This window comes from Capricornis sumatraensis, chromosome 13 (assembly GCF_032405125.1).
Source record: "Capricornis sumatraensis isolate serow.1 chromosome 13, serow.2, whole genome shotgun sequence".
NCBI lineage: Eukaryota > Metazoa > Chordata > Mammalia > Artiodactyla > Bovidae > Capricornis > Capricornis sumatraensis.
Genome location: NC_091081.1, coordinates 17649690 through 17669637, shown reverse-complemented (window position 1 = coordinate 17669637; position 19948 = coordinate 17649690). Strand labels below are relative to the sequence as shown.

The window sequence follows — 19948 nt, the reverse complement described above, 5'->3', positions numbered from 1 at the left end:
CATAGTAATGCTTTCCTAAGGCCCACCTGACTTCACACTCCAGCATATCTGGCTCTAGGTGAGTCATCACACCATCGCAGTTACCTAGGGTCATGAAGACCTACTTCTGTGTGCTCTTGTCACCTCTTCTAAATATTGTCTGCTTCTGTTAGGTTCATACTGTTTCTGTCCTTTCTTGTGCCCATCTTTACATGAAATGTTCCCTTGGTATCTTTAATTTTCTTGAAGAGATTGCTAGTCTTTCCCATTCTATTGTTTTCCTCTATTTCTTTGCACTGATCACTTAGGAAGGCTTTCTTATCTCTCTCCTTGCTATTCTTAGGAACTCTCCATTCATACGGATACATCTTTCCTTTTCTCCTTTGTCTTTCACTTCTCTTCTTTTCTTAACTAGTTGTAAGGGCTCCTCAGACAATCATTTTGCCTTTTTGCATTTCTTTTTCTTGTGGATGGTTTTGAGCACCGCCTCCTGTACAATGTTTAGAATCTCTGTCCACAGTTCTTCAGGCACTCTATCAGATCTAATTCTTTGAATCTCCTTGTCACTTCTACTGTATAATCATAAGGGATTTGATTTAGGTCATATCTGAATGGTCTAGTGGTTTTCCCTACTTTCTTCAATTTAAGTCTCAATTTGGCAATAAAGAGTTCATGATCTGAGGCACAGTCAGCTCCTGGTCTTGTTTTTGCTGACTGTATAGAGCTGCTCCATCTTTGGCTGCAAAGAATATAATCAATCTTACTTCGGTATTGACCATCTGGTGATGTCCATGTGTAGTCATCTCCTGTATTGCTGGAAGTGGGTGTTTGCTATGACCAGTGAGTTCTCTTGGCAAAACTCTGTTAGCTTTTGCCCTGCTTCATTTTGTACTCCAAGGCCAAACTTGCCTGTTACTACAAGGATCTCTTGACTTCCTACTTTTGCATTCCAGTCCCCTGTGATGAAAAGGACATCTTTTTCTGGTGTTAGTTCTAGAAGGTCTTGTAGGTCTTCACAGAACCATTCAACTTCAGTTTCTTGGGCATTAGTGGCTGGGGCATAGACTTAGATTACTGTGATATTGAATGGTTTGCCTAGGAAACGAACAGAGATCATTCTGTCATTTTTGAGATGGCACCCAATTACTGAATTTTGGACTCTTTTGTTGACTATGAGAGCTACTTCATTTCTTCTTAGGGATTCTTGCCCACAGTAGTAGATACGGGGGTCATCTGAATTAAATTTACCCATTCTGATCCATTTAGTTCATTGATTCTTAAAATATCTATGTTCACTCTTGCAATCTTCTGTTTGATCTGAGATGTTTAAATATTACCTTCTTTAAATTAACTTAATAGAATAAAATTATGTTTTTGATACATGCATGTGTGTATATCCAGAATCCAAAATGTGGACAGTTTTGTGGTTATATTCTAATTTTTGATGTTAAAGATTACAAAAGAATTTTAAAATTATTTCTTATTACCAGTGTTAATAAGATTTGAGTTTACTTGGCATCTGTGTCACTGGGAATAAATAGTTTGGTGTTTGCTGAAATGGAATATTAACACTTTCCTATGTTCAAGATAACCAGACTGTTTCTAAACTGAAAAACAAATATGTATTTTTTACTTTTCCTCTTCAAGTCATCTTCCAGGTCAAACTTTTTATAAAGAAGTTAGTTATGCAAAAAATTATTCATCATACTGTGTATAAAATTTACTATTCATTGACATAAAATAAAATAGCAAGTGATTAATTTTAAAGGCTGTTCTTTAAATGTGGATTCAAAATAAAACTCTTGAGTTTTATTTTGAAGAAAATTAACAAATAGGCCACATTAGAGTTTCAAATGAAGACATATTGTAACAGATTTTAGGAGAACTATATTAACATTTTTAACCATATTAAATTCTAATGTGTATAATTAAGAATGACTACCTAAGATTTAAGATGTTAAAAATAAGCAATTCTACAGTCAATAACTAAAACATAATTTACAGTTTGAGATAAAGACTACTATTAATATTAATAACGATTAACTTTTTTCTCTATAAAATACAGTTTTCATATTGAAATAAAATAGTCTAGGGAAGAGTATAACGTTCCTCTAGCCTAAAGGTGGTTGCTGCTTAGTCACTCAGTCATGTCCGACTCCTTGCAACCCCATGGACCGCAGCCTACCAGGCTCCTCTGTCCGTGAGATTCTCCAGGCAAGAATACTGTAGTGGGTTGCCATTCCGTTCTCCAAAAAGATGGTTAAGAAAATCTTAAAACTGCTAAACCTTGAACAACATCATGTTGCTCGTGGGATCTGACAACAAAAAAAGGCAAGAACAAAAATAACCAAGTGGGACCAGATGAAACTAAGAAAATCAATAGAATGAAAGACAACCTATATAATGAGAGAGAAAAAGCTGCACATCATATAGCTGATGAGCAGCTACATTTTGAGACAATCCAAAATGTATAAAGAACACATCCAACTCAAAAACAAACAAAAAAATATAACTTAAAAATGGGCAGAGGGTCTAATATACATTTTCCCGAAGACAACAGACAAATGGCCAATAAGTACATGAAAAGATGCTCAGATTCCCTAATCATCAGGGAAATGCAAATCAAAACTACAATGAGATCACCTCACACTTGTTAGAATGGCTATTACCCAAACACCAAGAAATAATGTTAGGATATGGAGAAAAGGGAGCTCTTGTTCACTGTTGGTGGAAATACAAGTTGGTACAGACATCACAGAATACAGTACAGAGGTTCCTCAAAAAATTAAAAATATAAGTACCATATGATGTAGCAATTTTGCTTCTGGATATTTTACCCCAAGAAAATGAAAACACTAATCCAAAAAGATATATATACCACCAAGTTCATAGCAGCATTGTTTACAAAAGGCAAGAGTTGAAACAATTAAATTTCAATTGATGTATAACTGGATAATGAAAAAAAATATATATATATATATATATATAATGAGATTATTCAGCCATACAAAACAAAATCTTTCCATTTGCAACATGAATGGGCCTTGAGGGAATTATAGTAAGTGAAGTAAGTCTGAAAGACAAATACTGTATGATCACTTACATGTGGAATTAAAAAAAAAAAAAACAAAAAACTTCATACATAGAGAACAGACTGACTGCCAAAGGACGGCGGAAGGGCAAGATGGGTGAAGAGAACGTGTACTACATTTGAAAGTCACTAAGACAGTAAATCTTAAAAGTTCTCAACACAAGAAAAAAAACAATTCCTATTAACTATGCATGCATGCTGATTTTAAGTAGACTTCTGTATTAAAGTCTACTTCACACATTTATACACAATATATACAAGTATATTCACAATATATACAACTATCATCTGAACTATGTCAATTACACCTCAAATTATAGAGGATAAAAATCTTACTGTGCCTAAATTAGTGTTCTTAAAAGACATGTTTAAGAAAATAATTTGCACCTAGCATATAATAAATGCACAGCTTCTTTGAAAAAGTTTCCAGGCAACTGTCTTAATCGTTAGCAAATGAATATTAGCCCAATAACCAAAAAATACTGGGCAATGAGGTGGCATGAAAGTAAAAGAAAATGATACTCCCTCAGGAAGTTTTAAGTTTTAGTCAGAGAGAAAAATAAAATTAAGTCCTTGTGAATGACCAAAAACGCAGTGGACATCCAGGAAAATTATAAGATCAGAGTATGCTATAATAGGGCTTACTTTGGGGCTCAGCTAGTAAAGAATCTGTCTGCAATGTGGGAGAAATGGGTTTGATCCCTGGGTTGGGAAGATCCCCTGGAGAAGAGAAAGGCTACCCACTCCAGTATTCTGGCCTGGATAATTCCATAGACTGTATAGTCCATGGGGTCGCAAAGAGTCAGACACGACTGAGCGATTTTTACTTTATGCTATAATAAGTCAAGGAGAAAGTAATTCATAGAGAAAGCTTTGCCTTGAAAGAGGATGATCCACATTTTAACAAAGATGGCAGAAGTGAAGATAACATTCAAGACAAACAGGTATAGAGGCAATAATAAACACTGTCCTTGATGGAGCTAAATCTAACCTACATTAGTTCAGGGTGAGGAAGGTAGAAAATACTAATAATATACATAGGAAAGGTGAAGATGTTATGGAGCTCCTTGAAAGCCACATAAAGAGTCTGGAATTGTCAAGTTATTTAAAATGGGATGATGGAGAGCTTTATAAAGATGCTATTCTTTTCTGCATTAATTACCTCACACTTTTCATTATCACCATCCAATTTCTCACTAGGTAGTGAGGTTAAAGAGAATGAGCATCACATCATATTTATACATTATTACATCTCCTACATGTAGCACAGAACAACGTATTCAAAGAGTTCAAAAGTGCTGGCTGTTAGGTCATTTCAAAGAAGGCAAATGGGACCAAATCTGGGAACCCTTAATGCTGTGACCAAAGACTGAGTTCTTCCTTGGGTATTACAGTCACTCGAGGCTGCTATGCTTTCCTCATAGAGATAGAGGCCACTCACAGAGGATGAGATGGTTGGATGGCATCACCAACTCAATGGACGTGAGTGTGAGCAAACTCTGGGAGATGGTGAAGGACAGGGAAGCTTGGTGTGCTGCAGTCCATGGGGGCACAGAGTTGGACACGACTGAGCGACTGAACAACAACAACAACATATGCACAGCTGGCGATTTGAGAAAGTAAATATAAATGTGAACGTCTTCCAAGTTAAAAAAAAAAAAAAAACAACTGGCCAAATAAATAGAGGAAACTAAAAATTTTTTAATCTTACTCTGTAGTCAAATATAAAAAGTATTACTCATCTTAGGTCACTACAAGAAACCCAGATTAGCTTCATTTCCTTCCTGGGTAGAGAGGAAAATAGAGTCTCTGACTCATGAAGGCAGGTCAGGAAATGGCAGGAGTACATCCTTGTAACACAGGTGAATACAAGGAAGCTGGGAGGCCAAATCAATGAGAACATTAATGTCCTCAGCTTTTTTACAGCAGAGTCAATCAATACTTTATAAAAGTGAGATATAATGCTCAGACCACTTGAAATATTTTATATAATCTTTTTTCTTAACCTTAGAGGAAATGCTGGGGATATAATTACCTCTCAAGTGAAAAGACAGCTATTTGAAATTCAGCAGTTCTTTCTGTCTCACTAGGGTTTCTTTTTCTTTTCTATGAAATTCATTTTGAATTTTAAATGAAAACAATGACTCCATTTTTATAAACTATTTCCACATATCTATTCTTCTGTCTGTATATGCATAGAAAGACATCTAGAATGATTTTCCTCAATGTTGATAATGTCACTTTCAGAGTTAGAAGGAATTTCATTTATTATATTTAATTACCTGCATTGGTTAATTTTTTTATAATAAAGACAAATTATTTTTTGAAATGCAAAGAAAATTAAGATGACTCAATGAGTTGTCTGGTAGCTCAGAATAATGGATTACATTAGGGATAAAAACTGGGACATCCAGCAACTGTCCTGTGAGTGAGGACACAGAGACTAGTGAAACCTAGGGAAACACGTGAGAGGCTTTCCTGCAGGGATCTTCTTTCTTAGAGTCAGACAATAAAGAATGAGACAACCTAACAAAAAAAAAAAAAACTGGGACATCCACTGGCATACAGATGTACTAAAAGGCAAAGGCATAAGTGAATGAACTAGGGGTAGAGTATAAAGGAAAAAAGTGGATTCAGGACCAAGCCCCGAGTATTCTATCAATCAGAGGTTGCCTAGAAAATGAAAAGGAGCAGAAACTGCAGCCATAGGAGTATGTGCTATCACAGAAGGTAAAAGAACTCTCACATAGAAAGAAATGTGCCATTATGTCAATGTCTTGCTTACAGCAAGATGAGAATATAGAATCCACTAGATTCATCAGCATAGAAGTTGCAAGTGACCTTAAGATGAACAGGATGTACATACAGTTCTGACAGAGCTGTATAAGGCAATATCAAATCTTAAGTGGGCTGAGGAGTAAACAGAGGTGAGCAAGCGGGGACAGTTTGTGCAGATATGTTTTGCTGCAAGAGAAAAAGAAATAGGACAGTGATGGCAGAGAGACGTGATATCAAGAGAAGTTTCTTTGTGCATGTGTTTTGCTGCATTTCAATATAAACTGGGACATATAAAGGCAAGTCTGCACAGTGTTGATGTGGAAACAGAGGTTAGGAGAGCTAATCAAAGAAGCAACCTTCTTGAGTATTAGTTATTTACAATATAAGACTTATAAGAAGACCCTGGCAAATAAAAATTCAGAAACTTAAATAGGATGTGATGCTACTGAAGTATAAATCCACATTTCCCTAAGCCCCAAATTAGCCTTATCAAAGTGCTGTGGAAAACCTAAAGAAATTATATAAAACTTATCATTATGCTAGTCTAGATTTTTGAAGCAAGGGAAAAAAATGAAATGAATGGAAGAAAGCAATGCTAAATGAAGAAATCAAACGCATTACTAAGATGATCTACTGAAGGGAATGGTACAGTTAGAAACAAACCAAAAAATTGCATGAGTGAGAAAAAAATGATACAGGCAAAAATCCCAAATACAAAGAAATGGAATTTATATAATACTGAACTGAAGTTATGACTTAAATTATCACCACTGGACCTCAGTGACCAATGACAGAATCAGTAGAAAAATGAAAATAAACTAACTTGAGATGCATAACTTAAAAACATAACTATTATAAGGATGGACTTTAAAATACAATGAAATAAACTTCCTGTCAAAGAAAAATTTGTTAAAAGGAACATAAAATTAAAATATGAATTTTTCTTCAAAAAGTTGTTTGAATGCTGACATTATAAATAGCATATTACCTGGCAGCATCTAGAAGACTACAGAGATACTGAAAAAAAGAAGTTAAAATTTATTTTCTAAGTAAAAATAAAAAATAGTATAGAGCAAGTAGACAGATATAAAGAAACACTTGAAGTACCGCTTCTCTATATCTATTAGTAACATTTTTATAGTGCTTTCTATGTGTCAAGCACTGCTATGCCCTTCTAATTTTTCATATGTAAGCCTCAGGTTAACTCTATGAGGAAATATATAATTATCCTCCATTTTACAGATGGTAACTGACATCTCACTTTCAGTTCAGTTTAGTCACTCAGTCACGTCTGACTCTGCGACCCCATGGACTGCAGCACGTTGAGGCTTCCCTGCCCATCACCAGCTCTGGGAGTTTACTCAAACTTATGTCCATCAAGTCGGTGATGCCATCCAACTATCTCATCCTCTGTCATCCCCTTTTCCTCCTGCCTTCAATCATTCCCAGCATCAGGGTCTTTTCAAATGAGTCAGCTCTTCGCATCAGGTGGCCAAAGTACTGGAGTTTCAGCTTCAACATCAGTCTTTCCAATGAATATTCAGGACTGATTTCCTTTAGAATGGACTGGTTGGATCTTTTCTGCAGTCCAAGAGATCTCACTTTACACAACTAATAAACAGCAGGCAGTCTGACTCCATGTTGCTAACCAGTATATATATTGATGGTTATTACATGCATCAACAATGTAAGGGTAAATCTTTTTCATGTAGGAGAGAATGACTCCATTTAAACATTATAAGAAAGCACACACACACATCAATATACTTTATCCTCAGGAGCATTTTACTTCTTGGATTGCTTTTTATGTGACTTAAAATCCTACTGTTAAAAATTTAGCCAGAATACCAGAGGAAAATATTACCTTATAAAAGAAAGAAAACATACAGAAAAAAATTCATTCAATGTATTAATAAGAAGAGGCCAAAATCTATGGTCTACAATTAGAAAACTCAGAAAAACACTTGCTATGCAAAAGGAGGATCTACTGGTATGATTTCCCCAGAAATCCTCATCACTGCTTGCTATGTGATTATCTGATGCTATTCACAGAAAATTAAAATTGAATGTGAAAACACATTTTGAGATAAAGAGCACACTACCCAAAAAAGTTTAATAGCTGTATCTTTTTTTTCTACCTTCTTTGAACTAGAAAGTCCAAAAATGAAGCTCAGCTATTAATGAGTGTAATTTTAAAAAAGGTTTAAGACTTATATGCTACCATTAGAGAATTCTAATTTTAAAAAGTAATTGCCTTCTTCTCAGGTTGAACAATCTCACTGACTCCTCCACCATACTTGAAAAAGTTACTTTGCTAGTCAAAAGGAAATCATGAACCTATGAAAGTGAACATTTCTTTAATTCAGCTGCTTTTAAATGTTAAGGAGTATAAATTCAACCAGAAAATATTTAAACCTTGGGTTAAAAAGTATGATAAATATTGAGGAGCAAAATCTGGGCAAGATATCATCCATTTCTAGGCCTCTTTTTAAAAAGACCACATTTTGGCAGGAATTCAACCCAATACCGAGGGAGGAAAGGAACAGGCCGAGCTGCCTCCATCTTGAAAAAGAAGGAAACTCCATCTTCCACGTTCAGTGAGCTTTGGACCATGTGCCTAGGAGCCATGGGGATAACATACCTATTGCCAAACTGGCCTCCGGGACTGATAAACACCAGATTCCATATCAAGATTTCCTGTCGCCAAAAAGAATGTAATAATCCTCTATGTAGTCAATCACCTTTGTAATCTTTATGGCACCCATTGGTGTAGGCTACAGTGTATAACCAGCTGACCCTTCTGATTATGAATCATGGCTGTAACCTGATTGTATCTCCCTTTAACATTTTCCAGGTTAGGTTTAAGGAATCTGGGGATGTGGGCTTGAGCAGTACTTAAGATACATAAGGTTTTTCCCAAAAGTCGGTTGGTTTCCTTAGCTAGGAGCCTCTGCCTTGGGCCCACAGGTGTACTAAACTGCACTCCACTATCTGCATTGTCCTTCTGAGTGAGTTTGTTTCCCGGATCATGTGGCTACAATGATACCAATGCAGGGAAGCCCCAGTTGACTCCTGAGAAAACTGAATAGTAAACAAAATGCCTCTAATAAATCAAGCAAAAGTGCTAATACAGAACCTAAATGCAGCAAAGACTATAGTGTAAAAATCTAATGACTATAATTTACTCTGTAATATTACAGAAGACAAATTACCTTTAAACATGCTTTAAAAATTATTCCAATTATAAAATAATTTTAAATATTATAAATATTATAAAATTTAATTATAACAATTTAAATATCATAAAATTATTTTAAATATTATAAATATAGAACATATGCTCAACTATTTCTACAACACAGAAAACACCAAGTGAAATTCAGCATCTTACCTTAGACCAAAGATGTGTGATTGTTCATAGTTGAATAAAGAACGAATCTTGGCTTCAGAATTCAAAATTATAAGTCTGTCAATAATATCCTATAAAATAGTCTTAGAGTTAGACTGTACTTGGCTGAAACCATTTAAAGAAAATCAAACTGACAAATAGTTAGATTTGTGCTTTACATGTAAATGTATGGAGCTTTACATTTGAATGTAGAGAGCCATTTAAAAAAGGAATTTTTTTTTTTTTAATTAATAGCTGAGTCTCACCCCTAGATTCTAAATTAATTGGTCTGGGTGTGATATGGACATTAAGACTTGTAAACATTCTTGAAATGAATCAAATGTTTAGCCAAAAAGGAGAATCATTAGTTTATAACCCACTTTGGTACTGTGTGAGCAGCTTACTGCAACCAGTTAAATACTGCTAAAACTGCTAAAAATGTAAACTACTTTCAAAAACAAATTTGAATTCTACAAATGTGAAGCAAAAACAGTGGATTTAGTTTTATCTGGAACTATTTGAGATTTTGTTAATAGATATCGTCTTCTCATGTAAATCAGTGGTTTCCAACCCTGAACACAACCCTATAGAACTTAAAAAAGTAAACAGCTGTCTAGGCTCTGCTGCTGCGGCTGCTAAGTCGCTTCAGTCATGTCCGACTCTGTGCAACCCCATAGACAGCAGCCCACCAGGCTCCCCCATCCCTGGGATTCTCCAGGCAAGAACACTGGAGTGGGTTGCCATTTCCTTCTCCAATGCATGAAAGTGATGAGTGAAAATGAAGTAGCTCAATCGTGTCTGACTCTTAGCGACCCCATGGACTGCAGCCTACCAGGCTCCTCCATCCATGGGATTTTCCAGGCAAGAGTAATGGAGTGGGGTGCCATTGCCTTCTCCTACCCCAGAGCAATTACCTCACTATTCCTGAGGGGAGGATTCTGGCATTAACATCCTTGTAAAAGCTTCCCCAAGTTGTTGCAATGGGTAACCAGGTTTAAAAATCACTGATGCAGAGAGAACTTGATGCCTAGGTGTCATCAGCTGTCCCAAGCAATGACAACAAAATACAAGCCCAACATAAAATCTTGAGCATTCTCTAAGAGGTTTTCTTTCTATAATGCATGACTTTTGTGCATATCTTTGGGCTTAGGCCTAAGAAATTTATTTATAGACAAATACCTTTCTCTCTCGTTGTTCATTTTCCTGACCAACAAACTTGCTACATTTCATGAGTTTAAATTTAAGATACTTCTGTAACCAATATGGCAAAAGGAGGAAGGTTATACTAGGAAATAAAGTCACATATTTACTGAGGTCAATGTAGATAATAGTACAAACATATCAAATAACTTAAGAGGCCAAGAAATAAGTCTGTAAGAAGGAGGAAATAATGGACTTAAAATCACATCTGAAAAATAATAAACAAGACACAGTAAATATAGGAGTTTTAATAAACTTACAAACTGTTTACATGGAACACTTAGGAAGGCATTTACCATTCCACAGATATCTTGAAAAATGTGTAAATAATATAAGCACAAGAATTTACAATCAGCCTAACAATGAAGAATGAAAGAATTGCTAACTTTAAGAATCTGTCATTGTTGTCTGCTTCTTAGCAAGTGTTGACTTAAAAATAGTCACAACCTTAAACTTGAGAGTTATGTTTTATCCAATGCAAATTTTTAGGACTTAAGCTCAGGAGGCAACATCTCAAGAAACCCTGAGAAAACTGCTCTAGAGGGGTGGGTCGGGGTGTGAGTCAGGTTACATAGAAGTTTGCAACAAAAGGCAGGTAAGCTTATATAGAAGTTTGCAACAAAAGGCAGGTAGTCTGAACATCTTTGTGAATTAAAGAAAACTAGATATCCCAAGTTAAGGAAATTTGCACTTTTCTATGTATGGAAAGATACAAGAGTCTGGACTCACAGAAATCATTCCTTTTATAAGCATCTCAGCTATCCTAGGGCCAGTATCCTGAGTTCACATCCTGAGTTCTTAAGTGCTCGCCACAGGGAGTGGCTGGAGCCCAATGGCTGCCTGATCTCACTAAGGTATTTTTCTCCTTCCTGAGTGCCCTCAGGGTTCAGGAATTCACCTTTGGAGGCCCAGAATCCCTGATGCCTGTGCCATCCTTGTTTACTGATACAGAAGGAAATACTCCATTTCTCACTGCTGCTGCTGCTGCTAAGTCGCTTCAGTCATGTCCGATTCTGTGCAGCCCCATAGACGGCAGCCCACCAGGCTCCCCCGTCCCTAGGATTCTCCAGGCGAGAACACTGAAGTGGCTCGCCATTTCCTTCTCCAATGCATGAAAGTAAAAAGTGAAAGTGAAGTCGCTCAGTCGTGTCTGACCGACTCTTCACAACTAGACACTCCTCGTTTCAAAACACTTCTTGACACTTCATGGTTCAAAAGTTTTAGCTCTGAATCTAAGTACTAGATATTGTAAGAATACAGGATAGAGAATGTATTTCCAATAAGCTAACTGCAGCAATCTATCAATGATATTGCATTTTTCAGAGAACAAATGTTACAGTAAATGAATTCTTCTTCAAAGAGGATTATATTGATGGATCACCACTTAGGGAAGAAAAGGAAACTCCTGAGAAGTCTGCCTTATGGAGAAATTCAGTTTCTAAGCAAAATGAGTGTCAAGAAGGCAATGTTTCCTAAAATAAGCAGTAGCTTTCCAGTAACAAATTAGTGCAAGTAAGGCTTGGGACTTGCAAAAAGGAGTCAGAAACTCTGTACTTTTTTTTTTTTTAAGCATATTGTCTAGCTTGAGAATACGTTAAACGACCAAGTAAGCCAGAATGAAACCAAGACTGGAAAAACAAAGACGAATATTCATTTCCTATAACTCAATATATGTTTGAGTGCCTATTGTGTTTAAAATTGTCCCAAAGCTTGTGTTTGTAAAGAACAGATAAAACATAATGCCAATATTCCCATACTTGCATTATTAGGAGTAGCTTGCAACTAGTTAGTCCATGAACATCTATAAGCAAAATTCAGCCTATTAAAAGTCCTTCCTTGTACTTTGTCAAAGAAGGGAATGTCTTAGTCCATTCTGGACACTATAATAAAATTCCATAGACTGGGTGGTTTAGAAACAACAGAAGTTTATTTCTCACATTTCTGGAGGCAGAGAAGTACAAGATCAAGTTGTCAAATTTTGTGTCTGATGAGGATCTATTTTCTAGCTCACAGACAGTCATTTTTTGCTGTGTCCACAGATGGCAGAAGGGGCAAGGGTCTTTTTTTTTTTTTTTTAGGCACTATTCACCCCTTAAAAGGTTTCCCCTGTGGCTCAGCTGGTAAGGAATCCACCTGCAATGTGGGAGACCTGGGCTGAATCCCTGGGTTGGGAAGATCCCCTGGAGAAGGGAATGGCTACCCACTCCAGTAATCTGGCCTGGAGAATTCCATGGACTGTATAATCTATGGGGTCACAAAGAGGCAGACATGACTGAGAGACTTTTCACTTCACTTCACTTCACTTCACTTCACCCCTTAAAGACGCCACCTCCAAATATCATCATACTGGGAATGAAGTTTCAATAAATGAATTTGGGGGTATACAAACATTTAGTCTATAGACAAGAGGTAGATGAAAATGCCATTCTGGCGGTGTGGTGAGTTGAATGGTAACTATCCCTGAAAAAGCATGTCTATGTTCTAATCCCCAAAATCCATGATTGTTACCCTATTGAGAAAAAGGGTCTTTGCAGAGGTAACTAAGAATCGAGGTAAGATCATCTTGGCTTAAGCAAGTAGGCCCTAAATCTAATGACAAGTGTTCTTGTAAGAAAAAGACAAAGGGATATTTAAAAAAGAAGAGGAGAAAGCCTAAACCAGAAAATGTATACAATGAACCTGGAATATCCTATCAAATAAATCAATAAAGAAAAATACCAAATAACAAAAGGAGTCAGTAGACAAAGAAAGAATATTTTGACCATCAAAAGCAATAATGACTGCACTGAGTTGAAATACATGTGTAAAAACCAAAAGTTCATTATGATAATAACCATCATGAAACCTCCCTTTTACAGATTACTAGAACACAAATTCATTACTCTGCATATTTTTGCTATTTCTGAAAGAACTGTATTTCAGATTCCCTTATTAAATAATTTCAGTTAAACATAAAAAGGAACAACAAATCGAATCATCATTTCACATCTCTTAATGCTACAATTAGTACAACTTATAGCAAAAGTAGCCTAGTTTCTCCAATAAGTTAACTGCATGGAAACAAAAAGGGGAAAATGTTTTAGAAAATGACTGAAGAGTATATAAGGACTGAATACAACATCTGGACCTTGTTTGGATCATGACTTGAGAAACTGAAAAAAACAAAGACATCTTTGACACAACAGAGGAAACTTCTATACAGACTATACTAGATATTAGATAATGTGAAGGAGCATGGACTGTGTATGGAGACAAAGGGAAAAGGGAAATAAACAGAATGACTGCATCTGACTTTCACTTTTAAAGGATCATTGTGAGGATAACTTATGAGCTAGGACTGGAAGAAAAAACAGTTAACATATCACTGGAGTAATCTAGACAAGAAACCAAGGTCTAAACTAAGGTAGTCTTAATATAAACAAAGTAAATAAGACCAAGTCATGAAGGAGAGAAAAATTTATAAATAGTGAAAAATTACCATAAAGAGGAGTCAAAAATGACTTTCCAGTGTGTAGTTCATTCAACTATGTGAATGACAGTGCCATATGCTGAGATAGAAAAATAAGAAATGGAACTGATTTAAGACAGACAAAAACATAACATTCAGTTGCAGACATGGTTAAATTTAAGATTTCTATGAGTTTTCCTAACGTCCATTATCTGGTAGAAATATGGGTATAGATCTGGCAGTCAAGTAAGTGATACAGTTCAGAGAGTTGTCAATGTAGAACCAAAGCCACAGAATTGGATGAAATGAACCTAAAGGTGTGGTACTGTGGTGCTGGAGAAGACTCTTAAGAGTCCCTTGGACTGTAAAGAGATCAAACCAGTCAATACTAAAGGAAATCAGTCCTGAATATTCAATGGAAGGACTGATGCTGAAGCTGAAACTCCCAATACTTTGGCCACCTGATGTGAAGAGCTGACTCACTGGAAAAGACCCTGATGCTGGGAAGAACTGAAGTCAGGAGGAGAAGGAGATGACAGAGGATGAGATAGTTAGATGGCACGACAGACAAGACTTTGAACAAGCTCCAGGAGTTGGTGATGGACAGGGAAGCCTGATGTGCTGCAGTCCATGGGGTCAAAGAGTCAGACACAGCTGAGTGACTGAACTGACTGAACCTAAAGGACATTAGAAAGCAGACGAGAAGTCCACGAAGGAGACCACAGAAGCTGTAAGAGACCTAGAACTAGTGCCACAGAAAAGAATGACAATGAGGAGGAATGAATCAACTCCACTAAATGCCACAAGATGGTAAATAAAGTTAAATATAGGGGAAGGTTATTTAGCTTATATGCAGAGTACATCATGAGAAACGCTAGGCTGGAAGAAGCACAAGTTGGAATCAAGATTGCTGGGAGAAATATCAATCACCTCAGATATGCAGATGATACAATCCTTATGGCAGAAAGTGAAGAGGAACTAAAAGCCTCTTGATGAAAGTGTAAGTGGAGAGTGAAAAAGTTTGCTTAAAGCTTAACATTCAGAAAACGAAGATCATGGCATCTGGTCCCATCACTTCATGGGAAATAGATGGGGAAACAGTGGAAACAGTGTCAGACTTTATTTTGGGGGGCTCCAAAATCATGGCTGCAGATGGTGATTGCAGCCATGAAATTAAAAGACGCTTACTCCTTGGAAGGAAAGTTATGACCAATCTAGATAGCATATTCAAAAGCAGAGACATTACTTTGTCAGCAAAGGTCCATCTAGTCAAGGCTATGGTTTTTCCTGTGGTCATGTATGGATGTGAGAGTGTGACTGTGAAGAAAGCTGAGCACTGAAGAACTGATGCTTTTGAACTGTGGAGTTGGAGAAGACTCTTCAGAGTCCCTTGGACTGCAAGGAGATCCAAAATTGGATGTGAGATGAAAAAGATACTTTGTCACTGGATTGTGAGGAACCATCCCAGACCTGACAGACAGGACTGTGCATTACCCAGGGACCCTTGCCTCTGAGCAGATAAAGTAACTGAATGGGGGCCTTTGAATGTCTCGCTTGGGAGGGAGGGAGTGTCTACGTGTGGGAAAAAAGGTGATCACAGACATTGAATGGCCAAAGGGCTGGCAAACTATGATTGACTTTGTTAACTGTTCTCTAAAACATTTCCCTCTTCTTCCACAGACATAATTGCGTTAACAGGATACGTGACTGCTGCAGTACAGACTGTATTTCTTTGTTCCCTTGCAGCTCAGTGTGGCGTGGACAAACATTTTGTCATTGGAACATGAGCAAAAGTAATATATTCAAATTACTGACTATTTGCTTAAAATAAAAATTCTTGTTCTTCAAAAAAAAAAAAAAAAAAAAGGAGATCAGCCCTGGGATTTCTTTGGAAGGACTGATGCTAAAGCTGAAACTCCAATACTTTGGCCACCTCATGCAAAGAGTTGACTCATTGGAAAAGACCTTGATGCTGGGAGGGATTAGGGGCAGGAGGAAAAGGAGACAACAGAGGATGAGATGGCTGGATGGCATCACCAACTCAATGGACATGAGTTTGAGTGAACTCTGGGAGTTGGTGATGGACAGGGAGGCCTGCTGTGCTGCAATTCATGGGGTCGCAAAGAGTCAGACACAACTGAGCGCCTAACTGAACTGAACTGAGGGCAAGGTTCCATTAGATTAGAGAATTACATATGTATCAGTGACTTCTGGCAGAACAATTTCAGTAGTTGGTTAGGCAAGACTCCAGATTATGGTGACTTCTAGAGTTGATACAAGAGAAAGAAGTTGAGAATTCAAATATAGGCAATTTTTTCAAGATACTTTCTGACAAAGAAACAAAAAAGAAAACTATAGAGTGATAGCTAATAGACAACATAGATCAAGGGAGGTTTTTTTTTTTTTAATAAGAATTTATACTTGTTTAAATGATGACTGGAAGCAGTGATTCATTTACAGGGTTAAAATGTAGTGTCATTAAGAAGAAAGACTAGCAAAACTATATGCAGTTAATCATTTTAAGACTATATTAAAGACAAATCCTTTACTTAAGTGGACAGGTATTTTTGACTATGCACTATAGCACATCTACAAAAACTTGAGAACAAATGACAAAGCAGTTGCTCAGGATTAAATAACAGCACATTTGTATTAATATAATACTTGTGTTCCACAACAGATTTCAATAAAGGTAATAACATTAGAAATACTTCCGAAAACCATTCACTGGGTATCTGCTATCAAGTTATTACTAAATGTAAATATGACCAAGATATTCTACTCGCTTTCAGGTCCTCACATTGTAATAGGGAAGACAGGCAGATAAATGGTTAATTATAAAACTACTTAAGAAGTGCCAAGATATAAGTAAGTATAAGCTAAAAGTGGGACACTTCAAGAATATAAAAGTTTAAAGAGAAAAATATTTTATTTGTATTTCATTCATATAAATTATCAAAAAATTTCCAAAGTAGAGCAAATTCTTAAAAATAAAATGTTTAGGATCAACAAGAATTAGAAGAATTCAAAATGTCAAAACGATATAAGAAAAACAACACACTGGACAAACTGACCAAAAGATAAATGCAATGATCAGAATTTCAGAATTAAATGATTCCTTAATAATGCATATATACACATATTTAATTTGTATTTAAATACAAATCGGTGTTTAATTCATAAATTTAACAAAAGATGAGGAACTTAATACACTTGAATGATTAAAATAAGTTACCCATTTTGAAATATGAATATAAAATAAGTTTCAAATTAAATAAATATTCATATAATGCCCTCATAGGGCAGTAATACACAGATCATTTAAAATATAAACAGAAAACATATTGGACTCTTTAGATACAATTTATTCCAAATTATCTTAGTCAATGAAGGAGCAATAATCGTATGACTAATAACATGAGTCATCTAAAAATAATTAATACACTAACTTTTATATATGCTGGATCTCTTCCTTATTTGGGAAACATTTCAGTTCAGTCGCTCAGTCATGTCCAACTCTTTGAAACCCCATGGACTGCAGCACGCCAGGTTTCCCTGCCCATCACTAACTACTGGAGCTTACTCAAACTCACGTTAACCTTGTTATTTCAATAGGTGCCGCCATTTTTAAACAGCCAGGATCAAAGATTCCATTTACAGATAATTTGGAAGCTAACATTCTATACTGGAGAAGGAAATAGCAACCCACTCCAGTACTCTTGCCTGGAAAATTCCATGGACTGAGGAGCCTGGTAGGCTACAGTCCATGGGGTCACAAAGAGTTGGACATGACTGAGTGACTTCACTTTCACTTATAGGTAAATAAATCAAATAGGTTTTCAAATATGATTTACTGTACCATTTTTTTTCTGTTACACTGCATTTTTACTACATATCTTTAAAAGTAGCACTGTAAAAGTGAAAGATTAAAAGAAAATAACTTACAATAATACTTGTTGGGACTTCACGAAGAGAGTATTCTGTTTTATTAGGAAGATTTTGATTGCCAACCAGCTCAAAAACAGCAGGATAAGATAACAGGTTCACCAGTGCTAGAAAAGACTAGGCGGGAAGAAAAAAAACTGTTCAAATCATTCATTTTTTTTTCTCAGTCACATCCACTGAAGAGTCATTAATGCAAATGGGAGTTTTTTAAAATAAGCCTAATCAACCCGTAAAACTGAAATATATGCTTCTATGACAAGTACAAAATAGTTAACATCAACAATAATCTATGTACTGACAATGCATAAAAACTATAAGAAAATGTAACTGAGAGTTGGAAAATGTTTTAAAATATCATGTATCTCTGACAGTTTGGTTCTGACAAAAATGAAATGATACATTTTTCTCATTCTTTGGATTGTTATATCTGATGTGTAAGAAAATATAATACTTCAGGGCTCTGGGGCAAGATGACAAATTCTATATATTACGGCACTCAGGTCACAAGGCTATTTTCAGCATTTAACTGTTGATACATTCACTGGAAATTCAAGTAATCTATTAATAATTACAGTTAATTAGAAAAAGCCATGGCTTTTCCTATCAAAATCAGCTTGTTTTCTCATGCAATTTTACCAAGTTAATCTCTCCATGAAAACTTTAAGCTCCTGCTCTTCTCTCACTGACAAGAATCCGAATATTTTTCTCAGGCACAGGTCATTCTTTCGATGCCCTGTGTAAAAGTATGCAGTGGGTGCACATTACTAAACATCAGATCTAAACTTCTTAGCATGACTTTCAAGGCGCTTTATTGACACTTTTCTTCCCTTCAGTCTCAAAAGCCTCAGTTGCCATTAAGTTTCCTCAGCCTGAAATCATCACTGCAGTCAATCAAATCTGCCTGCAGTCTCCTTCAAGTGACTGCCACATATACAAACTTTTCTTATCCTACTAAGGAGCTCCCTCTAGCCCTCCCATTGACCTATTATGTTACTTTATAAACTTTCAAAAGTTTGCCACATATTTTCTAGAAGGCTTTCTTATTAAGTCTATCCATATCTAGAAGCCCTATATTCTGTTAATACTTGTATATTTAGTTTTTATTATATTAATTGCACTTATTTGTAACTATTAAGTTTTCCTCTTGCCAGTTTAAAATGTTCACTAGTCTCAGAAATTTTGAAGATCAAACACATAAAGAATTTTTACTAAAATAAAAAATGATTATACTACCGAATGCAATCTACAGATTCAATGAGATCCCTATCAAATTACCAATAGCATTTTTCACAAAAATAGGACAAAAAACTTCACACCTCATATGGAAACACAAAAGACCCCGAATAGCCAAAGCAATCTTGAAAAGTAGAATGGAGCTGGAAGAATCAATCTTCCTGACTTCAGACTATACTACAAAGCCACAGTCATCAAGACAGTATGGTCTGGCACAAAAACAGAAAACAGACCAATGCAACAAGACAGAACCCCCAGAGATAAATCCACACACCTAAGGTTACCTTATTTTTAACAAAGAAGGCAAGAATATACAATGGGGCAAAAATAGCCTCTTCAATAAATGTTGCTGGGAAAACTGGACAGCTATGTGTAAAAGAATGAAATTAGAACACTTCCTAACACCATACACAAATATAAACTCAAAATGGATTAAAGACCTAAATGTAAGATCATAAACTATAAAACTCTTAGAGGAAAACATAGGCAGAACACTCTGAGACATAAATCACACCAAGATCCTCCGTGATCTACCTCCTAGAGTAACAGAAATAAAAACAAAAATAAACAGTGGGACCTAGCTAAACTTAAAAGCTTTTGAACAGCAAAGGAAACTATAAGCAAGGTGAAAAGACAACCCTCGGAATGGGAGAAAATAATAGCAAATGAGACAATAGAAAAAGGATTAATTTCCAAAATACAGAAGCCGCTCATACAAGTCAATACCAGAGAAATACCCAATCAAAAAAGTGGGAAAAATACCTAAATAGACATTTCTCCAAAGAAAATATACAGATGGATAACAAACACATGAAAAGATGCTCAATATCACTCATTATTAGAGAAATGCAAATCAAAATATGATGAGATATCATCTCATACTGGT

At 36.0% G+C, this 19948-nt stretch overlaps 1 protein-coding gene across 2 annotated transcripts in view; it reads right to left on the bottom strand.

Moving 5' to 3' along the window:
• Positions 1-19948, bottom strand: part of TBC1D32 (TBC1 domain family member 32) — a 189602-nt gene that overhangs the window by 92360 nt on the left and 77294 nt on the right. For both annotated transcript variants that reach the window (XM_068985227.1, XM_068985228.1), the window contains exons 21-22: positions 17830-17946; positions 9240-9328 (exon numbers count right to left, since the gene is read on the bottom strand). In XM_068985227.1, the coding sequence (XP_068841328.1) occupies positions 9240-9328; positions 17830-17946 (206 nt within the window). The remainder of the gene's footprint in view (positions 1-9239; positions 9329-17829; positions 17947-19948) is intronic.